The sequence below is a fragment of the Psittacula echo genome, assembly GCF_963264785.1.
Source record: "Psittacula echo genome assembly, chromosome: 4".
Lineage (NCBI taxonomy): Eukaryota > Metazoa > Chordata > Aves > Psittaciformes > Psittacidae > Psittacula > Psittacula echo.
This window is the reverse complement of record NC_137738.1, coordinates 107,598,154-107,623,378: the sequence shown is the minus strand read 5'-3', so window position 1 is coordinate 107,623,378 and position 25,225 is coordinate 107,598,154. Positions and strand designations below refer to the sequence as shown.

Sequence of the window (25,225 nt, the reverse complement as noted above, 5' to 3'; positions counted from 1 at the left end):
ATGGGGCAGCCACAGCTTCTCTGGGCAACCTGTGCCAGGGCCTCACCACCCTCACAGGGAAGAACTTCTGCCTAAGATCTCATCTCAGTCTCCCCTCTCTCAGTTTAAAGCCATTCCCCATTGTCCTGTCCCTACAGGCCCTTGTCAGAAACCTCTCTCCAGATTTCTTGTCAGCCTCTTTAGGCGCTGGAAGCTGCTCTAAGGTCTTCACGGAACCCTCTGTTCTCCAGGCTGAACAAGCCCAGCTCTCTCAGCCTGTCTCCGTAGCAGAGGTGCTCCATCCCTCGGAGCATCTTCCTGGCCTCCTCTGGACTCACTCCAACAGCTCCACGCCCTTCTTAGGTTCACTCAAGAACAATAGCTGGGAAAAACAGCAAAAGTGAAAATCCCTTGGATTGAAGTTTTGAGTGAGCATTTGTGTTGTTTTACTGCTTTTAAAAACCGTGCAACCTGTTCTCTGTCCTAATGACAGAAAATAGCACCGTTTTGGGCTTGGAGTTCCGTGAGTGCTGTGCTGCTTGGAAATGGGCTTGGGGGCTTTAGACACCTGGTATCTTCAGTTCTATAAGCCTGGAATACTCATTTCATATTTTCATTTTGCTGTGTTAATTATTATACAAGTCTCATAAGCCCGTGGATGTATGTTGTTTAAAACAGGTGCAGTCACTTCAGTGTTAATGATCAGAGTCTAATGTGTGTTCCTACTGGAATTGCTTTGTGCAAAGAGGCTTATTTTCAAGAAATGTATGTAACGATGTTTAATAACTTGCTTTGCCAAAGGTAGGGTGTTCTTCCTTTCACATGGAAGTATTTGCTGTGTATATTTATTTTAATTTTTACTTGGAATTTGTTTTAATTTCTGCTTGGAATTATTTATAGCACCCAGCATGAATATGTTGAGCCACAAGTTTCAATATCAAGTGATTTACTATAATATCATTATGGAAGTAATATAATTTACTCAGAGCAATAGGGATTTGTAATATATTCAGTATGGGCAATAATACACATCACAGCACCTGATTTCTGTTGGCTCTAACATAAAGCAGTATGCCTGAGTCAATAAAATAATGGTGGCCTATAGTACATGAGCAAATGAGAGCTTTACTGCTAGAACTGTTGTTTCATTCTTCATGCAAGAATCAGTACCTTCAGGCTGGTAGTTATGCCAGGGGAGACTTGGCCCAGCAGACAAGCACTATATGTAAATATAAAACTTAACCTGAGTATTACCTTCATTAAGAAACAATAAATTTCACCATTTATTCCACTTAATGCCACATTTGCACATTATGAAATGAGATAATAAGGTTAATTTTTGAGAGCTTAATTTCGCTGGATAATTTTTTATTGGATAATTGTTAATAATTTTTCTTTTCTTGAGTGGAATCTCACTGGTTGACTACAAAACCGCCCAGAAAGCCTTCAGACTCATTGTGCATGGTTAATGGTGGCAAGCATAGGACAGTGCGGAGTGTTGTCAATGACCCTTCAACATCAGTAGTTTTCCTGGGACAAATGTTGGTGGACAGTGCTGAGGAAAGAATTGCCTCATCATCACGGGGAGAGCCTTGATCCCACCCCATATAAAACTGAACTGTAAGACACATAATAATGCTCATTATATTTCTACATTCAATTGAAAAATGGACATGTAGTTCATACAATCATGGAATGGTTTAGGTCAGAAGGGACCTTGAAGCTCATCTTTAAGGCAGGGACACCTTCCACTAGACCAGATTGCTCCAAGCCCCGTCCAGCCTGGCCTTGAACACTGCCAGGGATGGGGCAGCCACAGCTTCTCTGGGCACCCTGTGCCAGGGCCTCACCACCCTCACAGGGAAGAACTTCTGCCTCAGATCTCATCTCAATCTCCCCTCTGTCAGGCTAAAGCCATTCCCCCTTGTCCTGTCCCTACAGGCACATGTCAAAATCCCCTCCCCAGCTTTCTTATCAGCCCCTTTAGGCACTGGAAGCTGCTCTAAGGTCTCCCTGGAGCCTTCTCTTCTCCAAGCTGAACAAGCCCAGCTCTCTCAGCCTGTCTCCATAGCAAAGGTGCTCCAGCCCTCAGAGCATCTTCATCGCCTCTGGACTTATTCCAACAGCTCCACATCCCTGTTGTGTTGGGGCCAAGAAGTGGATGCAGGACTGCAGGGGAGAGGTCTCAGCAGAGCAGAGTAGAGGCGAATTATTGAATTCAGATTTTCAGTTTGGGGGAAAAAAATGGTTCTTGATGTTGATGTAGGAGATTATATATATATATGTTTCTACATTAATGTAAGCTCATAGGATCAGAGGGAAGCTCTGTCTGTCACTGCCAGCCTCTTTCATAAACTGTTAACACTCAGCCTTAAAAGGTGCCCACCCCCACAACTCTTGTTTGAAAATCCGTCTGTAAGGATAGCATTTTTCACGGCTCATGCAATCACATTTCTTTCCTGTTGCTTAGCTTAAATACTCCTAAGAGGTTTTTTTTTTTTACCACATTTCAGTGTTTAGATATTTCTTGTTATATAGCAATTATTTTTTTCACACCTTTGAGTCTTTGTCAGCCAGACAAGCTTCTTGCAAGACAGGCAATCCCTGCCATCCTCTCAGCCCTTCTCTGTATCCCTCTGCTTTCCAGGAAGATTAATTCAAACTGAATTCACGGAACTGCACAAAGTATTTCAGTCTCACTCGTAACTTACAGAGCAATGTTTCCCCGGCTTGAAACAGCTTGTTTGATATTTTCTTCTGTTTTAAACAGGCCAGTGGATGTTCAGATCACTTTCTTAAGTATAATGGGTTTTATCAGCTGCCTCACCAGCAGCCTCAGAGCTGTTGCTGCAGTTACTCCTTGTTGGAAAGAGTCTTCATTTCATGAGCATTTCCCCATGATTATACAGCCCCAAAACCTCCTGCCATAGTAATCCTTGAGCCATCTGTGGATCTTTTGTTATCCTATTACTTTATTTCTGTTGGGATCAGAAGAATTTAACAGAAGATCAATCAAACTTCCACTTGTTTAAACATTTTTTCCAGCCTTAGCTTTACACATCCTCAAGCCATTCTAGGGAGAAACCTATCCTGTCAACATGTCACGGTATGAAACTATCACTGATGTCTTCCCCTTGCCTGATGGGTTCCTTTTCTGCCTCACATCTGCTGCTCTCAGCCATGCTCCTTTCGGGCAGAAGACCCATCTGCTCTGGATCCGCTCTGGTTAAAGGCCTGTCAGTCCTTACCAAGGAGTCCGCAGCTCCAGGATCTCCTTCCCCCCTTTCTGGTCTGCCTTCTGCTTGTGCCATCATGCCTTCTGTCCTTTCACGTCATCTGCTTATCATTCACATTCTCTCTTTGTTTTCTTTCTCTGCTTACAAGACTACCTGCTTGTCTCCTTTCTTGTGCCATCTCTGTTCAGCCCTCATCCCCTGTTATAACACAATTCTTTAAGGTGTTTTGCAGACCCATTCCTTCAGACTCAGCCTTCCTGTGGTCAGTTTTATTGCCTTCTCCGGTCGCTGAATGTGTTGAGTCTTTTGACTGATCCTTCATTTAGGTTTTCTGACCAGCGCTCCCTCAGCTGTGATGAAAAGCAGAGAACTTCTTATACCCCAAGTCTAGAGCTCTAGAGTGCCTTCCACAGTTACAGTGTGACTGTGTCACAAAAATGCTTGCAGAGGAGTTAATGACTCCAGAGCAAGTTAGTTCCTGTACAGCTCTCTTATGAAAAGTTAGTGGTATCTTTCGGCTTGCGCTTGAAGTTCTCTGTCCTTGAAGTTCACTTTTTGAGCTGGGTTATCAATTCAAGAAAGTGTCTGGATGCCTGTTTATTTGAAAACTACCTTACAGACCTTCCTGGAAATAATATCTTTGTATCCTCTGTGCATCTTTTTCACACAAACCCTTTTTATATCAAAATGGTTGTGAAAATAGACCTCATGAGTGCTTTCAAATTCAGTTGCTCTCTCTGAAGAAATTGTGTGACGTGAGGGTCATTAAGAATCAGGCAGTCATACCTTGTTGATGCCTCAAATTCCTGAGGGAAGGAAGCTATGGGTATAACCCTCCACTGAAGAAATTCCACTAAGGAATAAAGGGTCAGTGTTGAACATCCCATGAAGCATTTCATTGGGATGTTTCCAAGCAGCACATGTGGCACCTGTTTTTATATGGGTTAATTCCATCAAAGAAACAAGTCTTTATGATTTATAGACTAGAAAATATTTCAATTATTCAGAGCACAGACAAAAGGCCAGAAATACAAATAAAGGCCAAGACCTCACAGCAGTTGAACCTTTTGTTTTACTCAACAGTGGGCTGTACAACACACTTGGTCGCGCTCCCAAGAACCACAGAACAAAGGAACCCTGTTGATGTTTACTTTGGCTCAAGGCAGAGACAGTTGTTTTAAATGAGTTAATAAATGGAGTAGGGAACTATGATGGCTTGTATAATCTTTTCTCTTTTTTCTTTTCTCTCTAGGTCACTCAGATGAGTCGTCCAGATTTGATTCTCTTTCTTATGAAGTATCTCATGGCTTTGGTTGTTGGGATACCCTCTGTCTTCTGGGTTGGAAGCAAAAAGACCTGTTTTGAGTGGGCTAGTTTCTTCCATGGACGCAGGAAAAAAGAGTGCGTATTGGTACAGAGCTGGTTGAGTACTGGCAAATAATCTCTTCCCTTGCAGTCCTGGAAGAGCATTTTGGTTAGTTTTTCACAGAGATGAAGACAGGAATAGATGGGGGCAGTTTTCTTAGAGTTCTCTCACTGTCCAAAATGGAGGTTGGAAGAACAAGACAAGCAACAGCTCAAAAAACCACCCTGAAGAATTGTCCCTTATTTTTCCATAATTACTGTTTGCTCCCAGAACCAAGTCTGCATTGCTCCATCTGGTTTCAAACTATTTTTTAATAAGAATGAGGTTTCAATTGAATAGTACAACTTCTCTGCCTGAAGAGAGATGGAATCGAAAGGTTTTATTTGTAAGCACGCTTATCTAATGTAGTCAACTGAATCAGACCTTTAAATTGAAATTAAACCTAGGTTCTTTCCACTATGAGCACAGTTAAAAGCAATTGTCTCTTCTTTTAATCTTCCCTTATGCATTAATGCCAAAGCAAAGTTGGATAAAAATCATAATAAAAATATCTTACAGCTTCTCTAAGGTTGAAATGAATTTAGACCAAGGTCTAAAATAAATTTAGAGACTATCTAAAAATAAATCATAAATTTAGAGACTGTCTATATGATATTGTAATAGCTATGAATAGCTGATTTCATAATTCTGAATATTGTCTTTTAAGTAGATGTTTCAAAATAGATCCACAAATACAATGAGCCTTTAAGTGACTACTCCATGACTTTGATGCGTCCATCCTTGGCAGGACTGGCCCTCTGCTGAGGTTAAATTAAACTAAAATTACCTTCTGCAAAATCAGAGTCAATTTTTTATTCAGAAGATCATCTTCTAAGATATGCAGGGGGTTAACGACAACTTAATGTGTTTTAATGCGTGTGCATATGTTTAGATAGGATTTTCAGAGTGGTGACATACTTGTTTGGTGGGTAGAGGACAGGAGTGGCGTTAGTGAAGGGCAAGGCAGCTGTTTTACAGGCCTGGCTATTATGGTGACTCCTAGCATGCCATCCTCTCTCCTGATGCTCCTAGGCAGCCCAGGAGCTCCCATACGCAGCAGTGTGGGGCTGGAGCCACATCCCCCTTTTTTTTCCCCTTTGAATAGTAAAAGACAGAGCCGCTACAAACCTCCCTCCTTAGGTAGCCTGTGATCCTCTGAGAGCAAGAAAATCAAGAGGAGGAGGTAGCCAGGTGGAGGAAATGGAACATGAAAGAATAATAGAGAGAATGGGAGGGGAGGAAAAGGCCTCCCTATGAAAAGAGATTAAAAAAAAGCAAAGGAATGTCAAGGATGTGATAACACCTCCTTTCATCATGCCTTGGTGGAGTGGCCAAGTGTATGCCCTGCTGCCAGCCCTTCCCAGCATGGGGATTTGGCTAACAGAGACTGTAACCACTGATCTAAGGGCTACAGCCAGCTGGTTAAGTGTGATTATATACATTGCATGTCACTTGGTGTTCTCCTCCTGCTGCTAGTTTTAATCCAGATTTTAAATGCTTATTTGAGCGAGGAAGTGGCTTCTTTCCATGTTCCCTGAGAGGCAGTTCCTAGGGAATCCAAGCAAGCTGAGCCACAGCACTAGCCCAAGGATTTCTCTTGCAACAATATTCACAAACTAAGGCCATAAGCAAATACACCACAATTGCTCCACATGTCTAGGCTAGAGGATCAGATGCAGGGAGTGGGGAGGATTCAAGAATATGAACTTTACTTAAATATCCGAATGCTGACGTGCTTCAGAATTAGGCAAATAGGGACATTATAATGTAAATAATGGTCTTATTTGCCAAGCTGGAATATAAAATAGTTACAGTGCCGTTACTGCAATCACTTTTCTATTGCAGTCATTAATGGTAACTGCTAAAATGGTGTGTCTTGTTCAGGGTTGTAAATGAGAGTCGTCAAGTGCTGCAGGAGCCAGACTTTGCTCAGTCTCTTCTGAGAGACCCAAACACCCCCATCATCCGGAAATCCAGAGGCACTTCTACCCAGGGCACCTCGACTCATGCCTCCTCAACCCAGCTGGCCATGATGGACGACCAGAGGAGCAAGGCAGGCAGCGTCCACAGCAAAGTCAGCAGCTACCACGGCAGCCTGCACCGCTCACGTGATGGCAGGTACGTTTCTTCCCTTTCAGATTGTGTGGAGAATTGGACAAGCCTCTGCGGCTGGATGTTTGGCCGTCACGTTGCTAAAACTGGAAGTTCTGCTACTATTTACTTTCTCTGATTGCATTTCCTCTCCCTGTTATGCCTGGGTTGGAAAGAGAAAAAACATCTTGATATTTTCAGAGGCAACCCTAATCTTGATGAATTACATGGTGGGAATGTGTTCAATGCTGGTTTTCCTGCACAGGCAGTGATCTGTGGTACATCATCAGAGTGTGGGAAAACAGATCCATCCTAAGGGATGATGCTGCAAGGGCTGGAGCACCTCTGCCATGGCGACAGGCTGAGAGAGCTGGGCTTGTTCAGCCTGGAGAAGAGAAGGCTCCAGGGAGACCTTAGAGCAGCTTCCAGTGCCTAAAGGAGCCAACAAGAAATCTGGAGAGGGGCTTTTGACAAGGGCCTGTAGGGACAGGACAAGGGGAATGGCTTTAACCTGACAGAGGGGAGATTGAGATGAGCTCTTAGGAAGAAGTTCTTCCCTGTGAGGGTGGTGAGGCCCTGACACAGGTTGCCCAGAGAAGCTGTGACTGCCCCATCCCTGGCAGTGTTCAAGGCCAGGTTGGACGGGGCTTGGAGCAGCCTGGTCTAGTGGAAGGTGTCCCTGCCTGTGGCATGGAGGGCTACAACTAGATGAGCTTTAAGGTCCCATCCAACCCAAGCCGTTCTATGATTCTATGATCAAGTCAGCTTGGTATTCTTGTGGCAGCTTTTCTATGTGGGTAAATTGATTTTGTTTCTGTAAATAGATTTAGCCCTGCTGAAGAAAACAGTAACAAAAGTTACGCACTGTAACTTGAGGTGTAGTTAAGGCTTAGAACATAATTTATCATCATGTGTTTTACTCACCTAATTATCAATACTATACATAGTGCTGTAGTAAGAACCAAGCTGCATGAGGAGTTGAAATAATTTGCCCCAGGGCTGTATTGGTGAAATGGCTGAGCTACTCAGAGCACGACTTTCTTCACTAAAGCAGAGGATTTGTGTGCGTGTTCTTGCACAGGCACCGAGATTTATTTACATTCTTTCATGGCTATGGCAGTAACAGTAGTAATAATTGTCCTCTCTTGTTCTAAACCAGGTACACTCCCTGCAGCTACAGAGGCGTAGAAGAAAGACTACCTCATGGCAGCATGTCACGACTGACTGATCATTCCAGGCACAGCAGTTCACATCGGCTTAACGAACAGTCACGTCACAGCAGCATCAGGGATCTCAGCGGCAACCCAATGACACACATCACGCACGGGACCAGCATGAACCGCGTTATTGAGGAGGACGGCACCAGCGCTTGAGCCGCTGGATGGGAACAGAGCTGCTGGGGTTGCGGTCCCCTACTCAGCGATGTCATGGCACTCAGTATTATCATGCCTCTCATAGGGTGCTGATTTTGTCCGTCAGGAAGCCAAAGCTTCTTCATGTAGAAGCCAGCATTCTTGTACTTGAGTCAGAGCTAGTGTTCAGCAATCTTGAGTTATTGAGTAAAAAGCCGGTTGCCTCCTTTGAACCTACCTGTAATTATTTATTCAATAACTGTTACTCATCAGACACCATTGCTGAATTTCTTAGTCTTTGTTGGAAAAAGCCTCCCCCGCTTCCGATGGCTCTGTCTGTCAGTAGGTGTTCCCTTGAAAACTGGCAGGGTCACGCTGAGATTTTTCCTTCCCAGGCGTAAGGGAACTCTTGAATATGGAAGGCATTCCTCCTGCACCTCCCGGATTAGATAACACCCGTCCTTGTCTCCGTCGGGGGGAGGGGGTGCATGTTAAATTCCCTGTAAAGGATGTCTGCATGGACCAGCAGGCGTTTCTAATGATCACACTGGAAATGCAACATGGGGATGAGCGTTTTGGAGAAGGAAAGGAAAGTAAAGGAATCTCAGCTGAGGATCGTACCAGAGCGGTTCAGGCTCGGTTGTTGGGATGGGGTGGGGAGGGTGGGAAGAACAAGGCAGGGAAGGGTGATTTTTTTATGACTTGGATTGTCCTTGCTTTTTTACAAAAGACTATTTAAATTTTCTACTTGTTTACAGTTTCCGTAGGAGGAGATCTGTTTTAAACCCAGTTCTCTAGATCATAGTTGGCCACTTATATTTTAGAGTAATGTACAAAAGCTGAGATTGCCTGTTCCTGATCTATTTAAAACAAATACTAGAAAAGCTGGATTTGTCGCCCAGACAGGAATGTACAAACAGAACAAAACCTGTTTACAGACCCCATAACCTGGGTGAGGAGGGCTGAGGCCAGAATGACCAGGAGGAGTTCAGTCAGGAGTGGCCCACTTCCCTTGCACCATCCAGGGCTATTTTTGGGGAGGATTCTCTTTGTGCTGAGCCAGAATTTATGAAAGAATTTAGAAATGGTAGGAGACATCAAGGCAGGAGCTGCCTGCAGGTGGGAAAGAGTGGGATGCAATACTCAGAAGTGTACTTGAGGAAGAGATGGGTATCCACCATCAGTTGTTGGCTCCTTCCCAGCCAAGGACCTTGTCATAACAACTGACCTCAGCTGTAGGTTGTTTTCTTTTCATTCCCTACTACAGCTTTGCAGTAGAGAAGTCTGAGTTTGGCTTTTTTGTGTGTAAATAATCTGTTGGGGTACAGCAAGTCTCTGCTGACACTGCAGGCAAAAGCTAAGGTGTGTCTCAGCGGGGGCAGTAGATCTTCTGAAGCATCTACTGCTAAGATTCATTCAGCATGAGGAAACCCCCACTGTGTCTAAACCTACCTCAGTAATTACCACACATCATTGCTGGGAAATGAATCCCTATTTTTTCATTGTCCTTACATGATTCCCTTTCTGACCTGTTGGAGGCACATTAGAAGCCTTCATACGCGCTTCAATGGCACAGGCTTAGGGCAGGACTGGGGCAGCAACCTGTGTGCTCCTTGCAGAGGCTTTCCCCAGCAGCAGAAGCGGAGCCACGCTGCAATTACACGTTTTAATTGTAGCTGATGACACAACAGCACAGCACGGAACCATGCACCCTGTGAAATCACAGGTTGCGCCAGGAGTCACCGTGTCTTAGAAATGCATTTCTAAGTTTCGTCTCTTTTGCTTCTACAAGGCTTTTGCTGCAAAGGAGAAGCACAAACCAAACCCAACGGGATAACGAAGCTTAACCACAGCTCCGTGCTCTCTTTATTGTGAATCCGGGGAGGGAGTGGCTGTACCAACCGCCCCGGAGCAGAGCAGGCTCTGCTTTGAGCAAACAACCCAGGGGACATCTGCGGGATAACTGTCTGGATACGCTGGATCACCTCTTTGAAAGCAGATGGGTATGAAAAGTCTTTTGAGTGACTTAAACTACCCAGAAGCCCCAGAGGTGGAATCCTTCTTTATTTTCGGATTCAGCTTTCTACTGAATAACCTGCTTCTTCGAACGGGTGAGAGCTGTAGGGACCTCTATCTGCAAAAGGAGCCGGTAGCTGAGTACCAGCTGAGTTCATGGTACTGAGTTCAGTACCATGACTGAACTAAATAAGCTCAAGGGTTTAGGTTGATCATCTCAGCTCAATTTCCAGTACTTCTGGGGTTTTTAAACTGTGGCAATGCTTTGAATTGTTTAGAGTCAGGGAGGGGAATGTTGGAGATTTGAAATATATCCTGCTGGAAAGTATGTTAATTTGTGAGGTTCGGTTCCCATGTTGTTTCCGGATCTCAGCTTGTGTATCCTGTAGCCTCCCGTCACCCTGGAGAGGTGGTTAAAATGTAGAACTCGAGTCCTGGCTGGGTTTTTTGTCCTCCCTACTCCTGTAATCCTGAGCCCTGCCTTTTATCTTCGACATGTGACCTTGCACGCCACGCTCTCTCTGTGCAAAGCAGTCCTTCGTGGGATTTCAGACCCATCCCCAAAGCCTGTTTCAGGTTTCCTGGGTAAGATCACACCAGTCCTAATGCAGTTCCCCAGCTGGGGCACTAGCAGGGATTCACCTCCCAAATCATCATGCCCAGAGGCTCTGAAGCACGTCTGCATTTGAATGCAGCCCAGCTGGGGTACCTCGATGTGAGTTTGGGGCGCTTTCCCACTAGGCACCCACTGCTAACTGGCCACAACTCCAGCAAGGCTGCCTGGTCTCTGGGAACGCCACAGATCTTTCATGTCCCCTGGAGCTTCAACCCCTGCCCAGGACAGCAGCACTGCAGTTACTGAAACACTCCGGATGCTTTGGACTTCAGCTGACCTGATGTACCTGTCGCTGAACAGATGCTCCTTGTGATCAACAGTAGCACTTTGTCCCGCTCCATCAGCCTCTTAAAGCCTGACCTTCTCCACTCCAAAGCCGTCTGAGAAGTTGTACATAGCCCAGATTCTCCAGCATGTCCCAACAGCAGGTTAATGTGTCTCCATCCTATGCACATGATGACCGAAGCCCCAAAATGCTGCTTTGCAAGACTGCAATATCAAAGTCTCCCATAAAATCCACAGCTTCTTATTCCCAGCATTCTCAGAGAACTGAATCTCCCAGTTCATCCCACTGCGAGCATGTTGCACCTTGTGCTTTGCTCCAAGAGCTTGGCTGTCCTCTCCAGGCAATGATGTCAGAGTCGGCTAGCGCTCAGCTGCTAGCCTGATCACACATCAAGCTGATTGCCACTGACAGCAGGTTCCCCCAAGTTCGTGCTGTTCCTTCTTTCTTCATCCCTTCTTGGTGCTCCAGTGAAATAACCCGAATCAGAGATGCAGCTGTGTTGCATGGAAGAAGCTCTCTCAGGCAGTCACCCTCACGCTGGATCAGTAGCGCTTCTGGTTTTAAAGTGTAAAAACTTCCAACAGCAGCAAAAAGCCACGTTTTGTTGTGCACTGATTTGTGCTCCCGAGCACTCTGCCTCTTCTTAGAGCTTAGACCTGAGTGCTGGTATGGAAGGTTTAGGTACAAGCTGCACCCGAAGTGGGTGGTGAGCACGGGGCTGCACTAAGTCACTCCAGCCAAAATCCAACAGCGCTGCTGAGTCATTCTGGCAAGAGGAGGGAAAACCCTTTGGAAAGGGCTGGGAAGACCACAAGAAGAGCTGGGCGAGAAGGGGCAATGCCCACCCTGCCAGGGTGCCAACTCTGCAGCTCTGGAGGGGCTGAGGACCCCAAAAAAGACAGCAGCAGGGACTGGGCAGCCTTGGCGGCACTGAGAAACCATAGTGCAGGGTGGGATTCACCCTGAGGTTCATCTTGAGCAGCAGAATGTCAAATTGAATGTGAAACTTAACTCTTGTCCCAGCGTACCGCTTCCATAACCAGATCGGGAGTTGGTTTTTCCCAAGGCAGTTTTGCCTGTTGCAAAGGGCTGGTGGTTCCCTGGGCTGGGGGACTCAGTGAATGCATCAGCGCTACCATCTCTTCCAGTGCTTTCCCTTGATGCACTCGTGATCCTGTTGTGATGCCATCCTCTTCCAAGCAGGAGAGGAAGAAGCTTTCGTGTCCATGAGACCCGCAGGCAGTGGGTGCATGTGGCTGTTAGCATGAGGTAGAGCCTGGCCATAGCTGACAACTCGCCCACAGCTCTTGGTAGACTCGTCCATGGTAGTCAAGTGTCGGTTTTGTATCGTTTAATTTTTAGCACTTTAACTGTGAGTGTACAAACTGATTATACTGTAGTAGGTGCACATTTTCATTTGGGACCTTTGCAAGTTTTTAATAAAATGATGGAAAAATCTGAGTCTCTTCCTCACTGAGTTTTCAAACCTTCTGAAGTGACTACACCGCCCTCCACAAACCCTATTCAGATGCAGCTGATTTAAGATTCAAATCACCACAGAATGGTTTGGGTTGGAAGTGACCTGAAAGCTTATCCAGTTCCAACCCCTGCCATGGGCAGGGACACCTTCCACTAGACCAGGTTGCTCAAAGCCGTGTCCAGCCTGGCCTTGAACACTGCCAGGGATGGGGCAGCCACAGCTTCTCTGGGCAACCTGTGCCAGGGCCTCACCACCCTCACAGGGAACAACTTCTGCCTAAGATCTCATCTCAATCTCCCCTCTGTCAGGTTAAAGCCATTCCCCCTTGTCCTGTCCCTACAGGCCCTTGTCAAAAGCCCTTCTCCAGCTTTCTTGTGGATATTAAGTTTTACTCTGGCTGGCAGTGCTCTGAATTTGAAGAAGGCCTTTCTAGAATTAATCCCCCCCTAACATCTGCACTTGTGGATGCTGGGCACCCTTCCAGCAAACACAAAGCTCTCCACAGACTGCGCGCTCTGGTTTGTTCTATCCTTTTCCAAGCAACGCAGCACTTGAACCACCAGCATTTCATGAGCAGAGATGAGGGAGCCAACAAGCGGCACCCAAGGTTGGCAGCAGCAGAATGAGGTGAGTTTGGGGGTTTGTACTGGTTTTTTTTTAATTGCTAAATCAAAGCAGAGATCAGGAGGAATCGCTGTTATTTTCAGTAGCTCTCGGGCACTCTAGGGTGCTTTCAGTTTGGGAAGCCATACGCTCTGAGTCTTGCATGGCTGGTGCTAACATATCTAGTTTTATTAATCACAGACAAAGCTGGTTTAGGTGCTGGTTTGGGTCTCGTTAAGATAAAGAACTGTCGTGGTTTAAGCCCAGGCCGTAAATCAGAACCACGAAGTCCACTTCCCCCGCCACCTTTCTTCCCTCCGCTTCTGGAGGGACAAGGAAGAGAATCGAAAGAATGCAGCTCCCACGGGTTGAGATAAGAACAGTTTAGTAACTAAGGTATAACACAAATCACTGTTGCTACCACCAATAAAAATAATGATAAAGGAAATAACAAGCAAGAGAATACAACCGCTCACCAACCGGTACCTCAACCCCACCCTGCCATGATCCAGCCCTTCCGAGGACCCTCAGTTCTACATCCTGGGCATGACGTGCTATGGTATGGAATACCTCTTTGGTTAGTTTGGGTCAGGTGTCCTGTCCCTGCTTCCTCCCAGCTTCTCCTCCTCCCTGGCAGAGCATGAGACTCACAAAGTCCTTGGTCAGTCTAAACATCAGTGTTATCAGCTCCATTCCCAGGCCGAAAGTCAAAAACACAGTGCTGCAAAAGCTACTAAGAAGGAGAAAAACTGACTGCTACTGCTGAACCCAGGACAATAACTCAGTTCAGGGATGAAACAGGAGAAGCTGCTGTCTAAGACACAGGTGCTGCCAGGCCACAAGAGATGTGAAACCAGTCCCTGCACAGCACCCTTGGCAGAGCTGCTCTATCTGGAAGCATCCGCTTCCCTGGGAATGCTCCAGCTGCAGCACCCAAAGAGCCCCTCGGAGCAGTGACGGTCAGCTATGGAAAACTCCTCCTAGGGAAAAACGAAGGTAGGGCCATGGCCGGTAAGCGCTGGGGACTTACAGAGCTGGTTGGGGATGATAAAGGCAGATGCCCATCCTGCCAGGGGTACCTGTGGGACAATATCCCTTCTCCATCTTCCCTGAGCTTAAAAGGCTGCTGTGTGGGTTTGTGAACGTGCTGGCTCCAAAATCAAGCAGCTGCAGAAATGATCCAACCTCTTGGGGCAGCTGGGAGGGTAATACTGAAGCTAAAACCCTCAGGGGTGAACAATCTGGGCTCATGGCATCCATCACCCTGCTTTGAGCAGGCTCCAAAGGGGTTAATGCAGGGGGCAAGAGCTTGGGGAGGTGGCCTGGAGTTCGCTTAGCCCTCAGGATGCACAAAAAGCACATTAAGCATGGTTTCAGTGACCTGCAGGTGAGGAAGACAGGGTATTTTAGTCGCTATGATGTTCCTGATGCACCTAACACCCTGTTTGCTGGTTTGGGTCCAGCTTTGTCTTTCAGCTCTGCCAACTGGCACCCCTGTGGTTTCTTTGTTGGTTTGATTTGAAAGGAGAAGAGCATCTGGCCATGCACAAATCCTAAGGAAATCAAAATCTACAAGAAATCCTTGAGAACAAAGGACTGACACAAAATAGGTGGGAAGAGAAGGATCTTTTAGAAATGTCATTTTCTTCAGGCATTCCCACCAGCTCCGTGCTGCTCCCATGCAGCCGGACAAAACAGCCGACCCTTTACCAGGACTGTGTGCTGGGATCCACGTTTCAGACTTGCTTGGCTACCGGTCCGACTGGTTTTCATGATAATACTCCCAGCATGTTTGATTGATATTCTGGCTTCGGTTTCAGTGCCTGTTCCCAGCACTCACATCCCACCGTCCCACCAGCACCTCCTGCTCTGTCTCTCTCCCACAGGGCTAGCTCTGAGGGCTGCTGAGGGCTTAGCACAGGGAAAGCTGTTTTCTCCTCACCCATTTCTTTGCTTTTGTGTTTTATTGAATCTCACCTTCCACCGAGCCCCCATGTACCACATCCCCTCCGCAACTCCCCCACAGGTTCATTTCAAAGCAACTGCCTCTGCCTTGTGGCTGGCTTTAGCAGTTCCCTGGGTGGCCAAACAGGGGAGAGCTTAGCAGATTCTCGGCAAATTGGAGGTATCGTGATACCTGAAATGGTGGGGAAGCTGAAGAAGGATGGATCTGCAGTGCCAAATCATAGAATCATCGAATCACAGAATGGTTTGGGTTGGAAGGCACCTTAAAGTTCATCCAGTTCCAACACCCTGTAGCGGGCAGGGACACCTTCCACTAGAGGAGGTTGCTCCAAGCCCCGTCCACCCTGGCCTTGAACACTGCCAGGGATGGGGCAGCCACAGCTTCTTTGGGCACCCTGTGCCAGGGCCTCACCACCCTCACAGGGAAGAACTTCTGCCTAAAATCTCATCTCAATCTCCCCTCTGTCAGGTTAAAGCCATTCACCCCTTTTTCTGTCCCCACAGGCCCTTGTCAAAAGCCCCTCTCCAGCTTTCTTGTTGGCCCCTTTAGGCACTGGAAGCTGCTCTAAGGTCTCTCTGGAGCTTTCTCTTCTCCAAGTGATGGCAAATGGTGACCAGCCTCTTCCTAAGCTCCTTTATACAATACTTCTAATATCTTAATATAATATCACTATGATGGAATACAATATATAATTACACAAAATAGAGTTTTAAAATATAAAATGTCATAAATACAATGTAAAAATAACCATGGCACGCAGACATAGTTGCCAACATATCCATGTATCCAACACACACCATAACCGCACAGAGACCAAAGCCAGCGCCCTGCAGGGTCTTAGTCCTCGGAGCTAAGGCACTAAGTCCACCCTGTGCAAGGCACAGAGGCCAGATTTGGGTGCGTTGATTCTGCATTTCCAGCTCCAAGGTTTGGGCTGATGTCTTGGGTTTTTTCCCCTGATCACCTTTCTCCCTGATTTCCGATTTTTTTCCGGGTTTGGGCGTTGATTTCTCTGTTGTCCTTCGGGGTATGTAGCTTTAATCAGAAAACTAAGATGGTTTCACCCTCCTCAGCTGCCAACTTCTGCAGCACGGGCTATGGGTGCTGATGGGAAGAGCAGCTGATGTATTGTTTTATTTCACATTGATCTGCACAAGCCACATGAAGATGAGGGAAATGTGGGGGTCCTATCCAGTGCCAAAACCAAGGGGATCCAGATGCATTTTTGGTTCTCAGAGCTTCAGATATAGACTTTATTTCTTACTGTTTGGTTTTGGGATCTACAAAATGTCCCTTTTCTTTCTAACTCCATCTTGTTTGGCGCAGAAACATCCTCCACTGCTTCTCGTGTCTGTTGGCCCAGCGTTGCTGCAGAGGTTCCTGCCTTTGGGAGAACATGCTGAAAAAAATCCCTTAGGCCCTGCATTGCAACATAATCCAGCTACAAATCCCACCTGGAATCTGTAAGAAGCAACGAGCCCCGACACACCTCCACCGAGCTCTCATGATGCCTTCAAAGGCCTATGAGATCTTCCATGGAAATGCTGCCATCAGATAAGGCTTGGCCCATGCCAGAAGACACGAAGCATTTGCTTGGCTGCAGGAAGCAGGATTAGACAGAAGCAAACCTTGCTCTTCGTTTTTTATTTCTAAGGGGGAACTGGCTCCTTGTGCTGGTTCTCCCTTGCATGGGGAGGTTGGGGCTTCACGGCGATTCCCAACCCCCAAGGGCAAGGTGCTGCTAAGCTCTTGGGGACGGTGCCACTGATGCACAACTTAAAAGCAATAAAACCTAGGATTAACCAAGGGTTTGGACCCCATCAAAACCAAGAAGCCATCTTTATATTGCAAATCTTTTCTTGTACTTGGTAAGTTTCTCTCTAAATGCAATTCTGAACCATCTGATTGTCCAGCAAAGCTCAACCTGAACTTGGGACCTCAACTTGGCAGCAGCCCCATGAAACTTACACCCAGCGCTGCTTGGGCATGGCTCGGCAGAGAAAGGGTTAATGTTGGCCTTTGGGTGCCTTGAGCTGTGAGCAAAATCCCTGAACCCTGCCAAACCTCGTTATGCTGGGAGCGAGGTGAAGGGACCCGGCGCTAATTGGGATGACAGCCTCGCCTCCAGAGCCGCGATAAATCACTGGTGGCACAACGAGGAGGTGCTGAGTGCTGCTGCTGTTAACAGGTGCAGGGTCACTCCAAAACCCTGACCTCCCCAGCACTGCATGTGAGTGACCCCTTGGCCTGTCTGCGGGGGCATTTCTCCCTCCAGCTCCAGGGAGGGATTTTGATCCCTCCAGAGCAGCTGCTGCTGGAAAAGCTGTGATTGGCAGGGCTGAAACTCCCCTGGTTTTGTGTAAAGCTCAGGGGAGCAGAGCCCTGCGGCCCCGACAGCATCGAGGCTGTCACGGTGCCATCTTCATCCCCTCCTTGAGCAGCAATAACTCAAACTCCCAACACTGCCCCTCTGGGGCTTTGCATTAATCACATTAGTTGGATCAGGGCTGGTACAGGAGCTGAGAAAGAGCTGCAGCATCCTGCAAGCTCGAGTGCTCAACCCAGCTCCCAGCTCAGGCAAGCCCCTGTTCCTGTTCTCTGCTCCAACTGTAAGCAGAACTTGCTGTGAAATATTTGTCCCCTCCTGTGCCCTGTTTCCCCAAGGACAAACCATCCTTAAAGGCCATTCCTGCCTCCTCAGGTGGTGGGGAACAGGGAGCCTCACAAAAGAGCTCTTGGAACAACCTGGATGCAGGGAGAATGCTTTGCTGTGTGGGGATGGAGGGATACTTACAGGGAGTAAGAGATGCTCAGGAGGAGGGATAGATACTCATGGGGTTAGAAGGATCCTTAAAGGTATGGAGAGATCTTCATGAGGATGGAGGAATACTTGGGAGTAATGGATGCTTGTGCGATGGAAGGATGCTCACAGGGAGGGAGGGACGGATGCTCTTGAGGAGGGATGTTTGTGGGGAGGAACTGGTGCTTGTAGGGATGGAGGAATGCTTGTTTGGATGGAGGGATGCTCATGAGGAAGGAGAGATGCTCTTCAGGATGGAGAGATGCTTGCATGGAGGGAGGGATGCTTGGGGGGATGGAGGACCTGATGTGAGGAGGACCTGATGTCCATGACAGTGGAGAGATGCTCAAAGGGAAGGAAGTATGTTCCTAAGGAAAGAGGAATGCTTATGGGAATGAATGGATGCTCATGGGGATACAGGGATGTTCACAAGGACAGATGGATGCTCCTGCTCATGGCAAGGAGAGTGGGATTCTGAGAGAACTTGAGCTCTTGCCTGCTTAAGAGTGAAGACAATGAACCTGGGATGGCAAAGCTGTGAAATGGCTCTGTAGGACCCAACCAGGCAGGTCATGGAAGGATGTTATGGGGAGCTGCAGTGCTCATCCTGCGCAGCATCCTGGGCTACATCAACCCGTGGGGTCGCTGCTGCTCGGGGCAGCCTGGCAGGACCCACCGTGGCTTTCTTACTGCAATCCCAGGGCAGAAACCCCTCCATCGCCCTGGAAGAGGAAAACTTCCGGGGAAATGTGAGGTCTCGTCCCAGCAACGCTGAGCACCCACTGGGTTTGAGGAGCCCGGGGAGAACCTTTGGGGCTGCGGGGAATCATCCCCCAAAACAGCATCTCCAGAGGCCACCCGGGATTTTTAATGCAATAGTGCCACCCCGTGCAAGCCCTGGGATCCTGGCTGCGGTGACATGTGGCACCGGAGGCCCGAGCGGCCCTGCTGCCACGGGAGGGTGGTGGCGCTGGGGACCGGAACACCCTGGGGTGGGAGACACAGCCATGGGCACGGCAGCAGAGGGTAAGGATGATGGCTGCGTCCCCATGGGAATCACTTGGTCCCGCAGCATTAGGGATACTGCAGATGCCAAAAATATCTCTGGTTTGTAGGGCACCCCGAAGGCTGGAGGAACGTGATTCATCCTGACCCATCCCAACACACCTCCCTCCATGTCCCTGTACCCGAGAGACTGTTTCAGTGTGTCACATGGTGACAAGAAGCTTTCGGAACAGGACCCCTCTGTCCCTGAGCATTTTTAGGGTCAGGTTTTGATGTTTTAGCACCTTCTGAGTGCGAGCACACAGCAGGGCACACATGAGCATGGCTATGCACCCCGTACAGTACCATCAAGGCTGTTGGGAGGGCACCTCTTATTCTATAGGGTCCATATGGGATCACCATGTCTGCCTAAGGCTGGTGGAGGAATTGTTGGACACAAGGCTATTTCTGCTGTGCAAATAAATATAGAGCAGCATATGCATGCTGCCAGATAATGGGAAGGAGATGGTTTCGTGGATAATTGCTGGCATGATGCACACCCCAGTGAAGCTTGAGATGCAGCCACCTCCCTCCACTCAGATCAAAACAGCTAATCCTTTGGGAATAATAGATGTAAGCCTCTTAGCCAGGCGTGCTGTCAATGCCCATCACTGATGAGCTGATTAAAATCAAATGGAAAAGATTAAACTCACCCTTTCTGGGTACCCTGGGAGCTGCCCCGGTGGTGAGTGATGAAGAGGAGCAGCTCCTCCGTGGGCTCAGTGGCTTCACTCTGCCCTGTCCATCTGTCCGTCATGGGTCTGTCCAGATGCGGGCGCTCCAAAGCCAGGAAGAACATTGCAGCAAGCGGCCCCTTTGAAGACAGTGGATTATCCGTGTCCAAGCTGCCACCTGAGGCTGGAGAAAACAGTGCCAGGAATATTGGTTATAGGGCAAATTTCCTGTAAGGGAGTCCTTGGTCAGTCACAAGGAACATCCCCAATGTTTCACTTTAAGCAGCTGTATGAAAACCAATAAAGGTGTGTTAATTACCCATCTGAGCAGCCCAGGCAGAAGAGAGAGGGGGAAAAGCAGGGCAGGAAGAATCGGAGCTTCGACCTAGAGACCCCAGAGCCACCCTTGCCCCACATCCCCCTGCAGCGCCCATGGGTGCATGCAGCATAGCTGTTGGTTTGTTTCTAGAGCGATACCTTAATCTGTACATATGTCTAATGAGTGAGCTCTCACAACAAGGAGAACCCTCCGAATCTCACACCCTCAGCAATGAAAATCCGTTGTGCCCCAACCTCTGCCCCTTCCTCTCCAAGCCAGTGCATCTAACAGCACTTATTTCTCAGCAGTGGCTTAAGATGCCTTTTGGGGAGCTCTTGAGGGGCTGCCTGGGACTGAGCAGGAATCTGGGGTGTTGTGTGGGACTGGGCAGAGATTTGGGGAAATGCCTGGGAACAGGCAGAGATTTAGGGTGCCGCATTGGCATGGCAGAGATCTGGGGGGCTACATGGGACTAGGCAGTGATTTGCAGGTTGTAGTAGCATGGCAGAGAGAAGCAGCAGCTTCTCATAAGCTCCCGTTACTCCCTGCACCCCGCTTTTGGCTGCGTGTCCCCCACATTCCTCATCGGGGGGTCGGAGCCCGTGATGGGGCTGACCCAGAAGGTGATTTTGGGGAGGTGCGTATGTATTAGCGTACATATATATACATATACACACATACACGAGCCCTTCGAGCCCTAGGCCCTCATGATCCGCCACCAGAGGGCACCGCGCCCCCAGTTTTGGGCGCCGCTTCCCACAATGCAGCGAGCCGGGCCGGGGGGCTCCGCTCCGCACCGCTCCGCACGCAGGGCTGCGGCCGCAGGGCAGCACGGCGGAGCACCGCGCAACCCCGCCGGCAGGTAAGCGCTGTTCCCCGTCCTCAGGGTGAGCGCGGGCACTTCGGGGGGGATTACTTCATTTAATTGGATTGCATTTTATTTAATTTATTTTTATTTTATTTCAATTTAATGTTGGCTTGTTTTGGTATTTTTATTTTATCTTATATGTTCATATTTCATTTCCATTTATTTTTTATTTTATTCTATTTTATCTTTTTATTTTTTCTTTTTCATGTTTTCATTTCACTTCACTTTATTTTATTTTAACTTTTATTTTAATTATTTTATTTATTTCTAATTATTTTACTATTTTCTTTCATTTCAATTGATTAATTTTCTTTTATTTTACTTTATAATCCCTTCCCCCAGCACAGGAGGGGGCCTCTGGCTCTGCCAGGGAGCAGCCTCATCCCATCCCGGGATGGCTCCCTGCTGGAGGAGGCCTATCACCCTCCCACTCGCCTTTACCCCCCCCCCCCATCCCAGCCTGTGGGATTTTGGGTGCCGGCAGGGAGGCAGCATGGGCAGTGGGGTGAGCTCTGGCTGGGCTGGCGGCTGCATTCTTGGGGGGGGGGGGGCGTGTCACCCAGCCTCCTAAAGTTGGGTGAAACTCCTGGCCGTGGCTCTGTCTTGTCTCCGGGATGGTGCCACACTAAATAGGCTTAATGGGGAAGCAGCTGTTTAAATAGCAGGAGAGAAATCCCTGCCCCTGGTGAAAATTGCTTTCTAGTTTTGGAATTTGGGCTATGGGGGATGCAAGGAAAATCGGCTGCTTTGGAAGGACTTTTGTGCCACAAGGAGAAATCCCAGCCAGGAGGGAGAGCCTGGGATGGCCAGAGAGGAGGTGAATGGCCTTTGAAAGCAGAGGAATGGCTTTGGCTTTTCCTTAAAGAGGGATCTTGAAAGCCCCAGCATGCCCATTGCTGCTGGTTTAGTGGTACCTCTCCATTGTTTGGCTGTGGCTGCTTTAACTCCTCATCCCAGGATGTGAACCAGGAGAGCATGGGGAGAGCAGAAGGGCTTGGAGAAGTCAGGATGCCTCAGTCTCACTTCCTAGCTTGGTTCTCTCTTCATGTGGTGGATCTGGAGATGCTTGGGACTCCCCAGCACCCTTGACTTGTGGTTTGGGTCAGTTGGTTGGTGAAAACCTTAGTTTTGCACAAAAGCCCTCAGCCAGAGCAGCATTAAAGAAATTTGTCTGTGCCAGGGAGGGAAGTTGGACACAGGCTAAAGCAAATAAACTTGTATTTCATCATGCTGGGGCTGGGTTTCTTTGTTTTCCGCTCTGCCCTGGGCAGTCTGGGCTCCCTATGGCCACATCCAACCTTCCCCTTCAAACGTGTCTCAGTGACCAAGTAAAAAAGCTTCTGCTCCTTTCTGCAAAGCTCGCTCCCTATGGAGGCTGCTCTGTCCTCTGCCTCGGCAGGCTTTTCCTTTGGGTGTTTCTCATCTCAGTTGCTGTGGGGAGGGGTTTTGCAGGGCTTCTTCTCCAGCCCCATCCACACAAAGCAGCTCAGGACCAAGGTGAGAGATGCTGCAGATGCGGGAAATCTGAGCATGGCTGGCCTGACGAGGGATGCGTGCCAGCTTCTTGGCTCATGCTGCTCAGCTTGGGAGGTAGAGGATGCTGTACTTGAGGGAAGCCAGTGTTATTTTTTGCCCCTGGAAGGGGTGTTAAAAAAACCCAAGATGCTTAGATATTTCTCTGCCCACGCCCACTGCTGCAGACCTGGCTGGGTCAAGGAGGTGGAGCCCACCTGCATCCCAATGAGTGTGGGAACCAGGGGGTGAGGCAGATTCAGAGCTGGAGGTGCTGGTACATACCATTTATATGGGGCTGTAAATGTTATCATAGAATCATAAAATAGTTTGTGTCAGAAGGGACCTTAAAGCTCATCCAGCTCCACTCCCCTGCCACAGGCAGGGACACCTTCCACTAGACCAGGTTGCTCAAAGCCGTGTTCAACTTGGCCTTGAAACACTGTCAGGGATGGGGCAGCCACAGCTTCTCTGGGCAACCTGTGCCGGGGCCTCACCACCCTCACAGGGAAGAACTTCTTCCTATTGTCTAAACCCTCTCCTGCCTCCCCTAAAATTCAGCAAAAAGCTAAATCAAAGCAACTGTCTACATTTGGCTTTATCTGCTACAAAATGTCAACCTTTTTGACAGGGATTGCTGTCCTCCCTCCCCCTAAAGCATGAAGACTGGTATAAAGAAGTCAAAAACATAACAAGAGAAAAGAAAACATCACCTATACCAGCCACAGATGCTGGGAAATCAGAACTTTCTGACAGAACAAAGGGTCCTGCTGGGGAAGAACCCCCCTGGGTTTCTCCATTCCCTCATGTCACCTCCAATTTTACTTCCCATGCACTGATTTATACAGAAATGTGAATGCACACATGGTAAAAACCCCAAAACACTCCGGAAATATATGACTGTTGAATGGGAACCTGCACAGTGCCTAAAAATCTTCTCTCTTCTTTAAGTGTAACAGCATTTTCCCTGTACTTTAGGCACTGGCACCTACTTTTCATCTGCTTTCTTATCAGATGATGGAATACATTAAAGGAATTGGAAGTGTTCAAGGCCAGGTTGGACGGGGCTTGGAGCAACCTGGTCTAGTGGAAGGCGTCCCTGCTTGTGGCAGGGACATTGGCAGGGGGTTGGAACTGGATGATCTTAAGGTCCTTTCCGATCCAACCCATTCTATGATTCTATAGTTTAGGCTGGAGACAGAGAAAGGAAGTGGCACATATGCTCCTCATATCATGGTGACATCCAGCTCCGTTTATTTTAGCATATATTCATTGCTGGGAACTTGCTTTTTCCAACTTTACTGCTGCCCAGAAACTTGAATCAATCATATCCAGCAAAAATTAATGAAGGTGAGGGAACCTCTGCTCCCATGTCACCAACATTGATTTTTGTGGCAGCTGAGATTTGATCACTGGGGATCCCAGAAAGGATTTTGTGGTTGTTGGGTGATTTGGAATCGAAGGTTCATGGTTGCTTCCTTCATTTTTTCTCTTTCTCTGGTCTTCCTTGGGATGGAGAAAAGGATTTACAGTCCTGTCTCAGTTTTTGGCTTTATTATATCTATGGTCATTCTCCTGTGGGTCCTGGGAGCAGCTGGCTGGAAATCATAGGATCATGGAATTGTTTAGGTTGGAAAAGACCCTTAACATCGTCTGCAATGTCTTTTAAATACCTCCAGGGATGATGACTTCACCACTTCCCTGGGGAGCCTCTTCCAGTGCGTGACAACCCTTTCAGTGAAGAAATTTTTTGTAACATCTTATCTAAATCTCCCCTTGCACAACTTGAAACTGTTTCCTCTTGTCCTGTCACTTGCCACATGGGAGAAGAGACCGACCTCCACCTTGCTACAACTTCCTTTCAGGTAGCTGTAGAGAGTGATAAGGTCTCCCCTGGGTCTAAACGACCTCAGTTCCCTCAGCTGCTCCTCAAAGGACTTGTGCTCCAGACCTTTCACCTGCTTCACTGCTCTTCACTAAACACAAAATCCATCACCTCTATCTCATATCAAACAGAAGGTTTTATGATGTATGATAACTTGTAAGAGGACCAGGACAGGGTTGCAGTCTCCTTTCAAATGGTAGAGGAGAGGCGGCCACTGGTGGCTCTTGCATGGGGTGAATGCAACTGCTGACTGCTCCCACCCAGGGATGGCTCTTTCAGGATGTGCCATTAAGAAATGGAAATCAAAGATGATTTCTTTCCTATCACCTGGCTTTTACTGGAGAGAAGGTCCTGCAACATTCAATTATGACTGGGGCAGAAGGAAATGGTGGCATGTTGCCCAGCTGCTCTCTGGGCTGCATGCCTCTTCCTTGCTCTTCCCATATTCCCTTGGAAAAAACACAGAGTTTGCCATGGAACATGGCCTGGGGATGCTTTTTCCTCTAAATGGGTCTAAACCTGCCCAGTTCTGCTGCAGTCTTTGGATGAGCTATTCTTTTAAAATAAAGGCATTAAAACCTGTTCTTTCCCTCCAAAAAATGGCACTGGTGTGTGGTACTCTCACTTGGTTATGTTCTGATGGGTAGAGGATGGCTGGCTTTCTTCTTATTAGTTAATAAAGCAATGTTTATGATAGGAAATTAATAGGAAATCCTCAAATTAATTAATTCAATTAAGAGGAAATGCTAGTGAGCATTTGCCCTTCCCTAGGGCTGTTGAGGGGTGATCTCCATGTGAACCTTGGCTGGAGGTTGGAGCCTTCAGAGCCTGGGGCAGCTCAGACAGAGGGGCTCACTGGGGAAGCAGGAACCCCAGTTTGGGAATCTCAGTTTCACATGGCGATCATTTGCTCACAGCCAAACTGCTGGTGCAGCGAGGTGCACATCCAGCTCTCAGCGGGAGCTGGCAGCAAAGCAGTGCTTGCTTTTGGTCTGATCTGGCTGGGAGGTGGAAGCATGTCCTGATGCCAAATGAGGAGAAGCTCCTTATTTCTGCAAACACAGCAGAAGGAGGAATCACTTTCAGTGATGTA

General features: G+C 47.9%; 1 protein-coding gene across 2 annotated transcripts in view; it reads left to right on the top strand.

Moving 5' to 3' along the window:
• The window catches only part of FZD3 (frizzled class receptor 3), a gene marked incomplete at both ends in the record, with an annotated part of 56,851 nt that extends 48,767 nt beyond the window's left edge, over positions 1 to 8,084 (top strand). For both annotated transcript variants that reach the window (XM_080615990.1, XM_080615991.1), the window contains 3 exons: positions 4,468 to 4,616; positions 6,505 to 6,738; positions 7,871 to 8,084. In XM_080615990.1, the coding sequence (XP_080472116.1) occupies positions 4,468 to 4,616; positions 6,505 to 6,738; positions 7,871 to 8,084 (597 nt within the window). The remainder of the gene's footprint in view (positions 1 to 4,467; positions 4,617 to 6,504; positions 6,739 to 7,870) is intronic.
• Between the last annotated feature and the right edge of the window lie 17,141 nt (positions 8,085 to 25,225).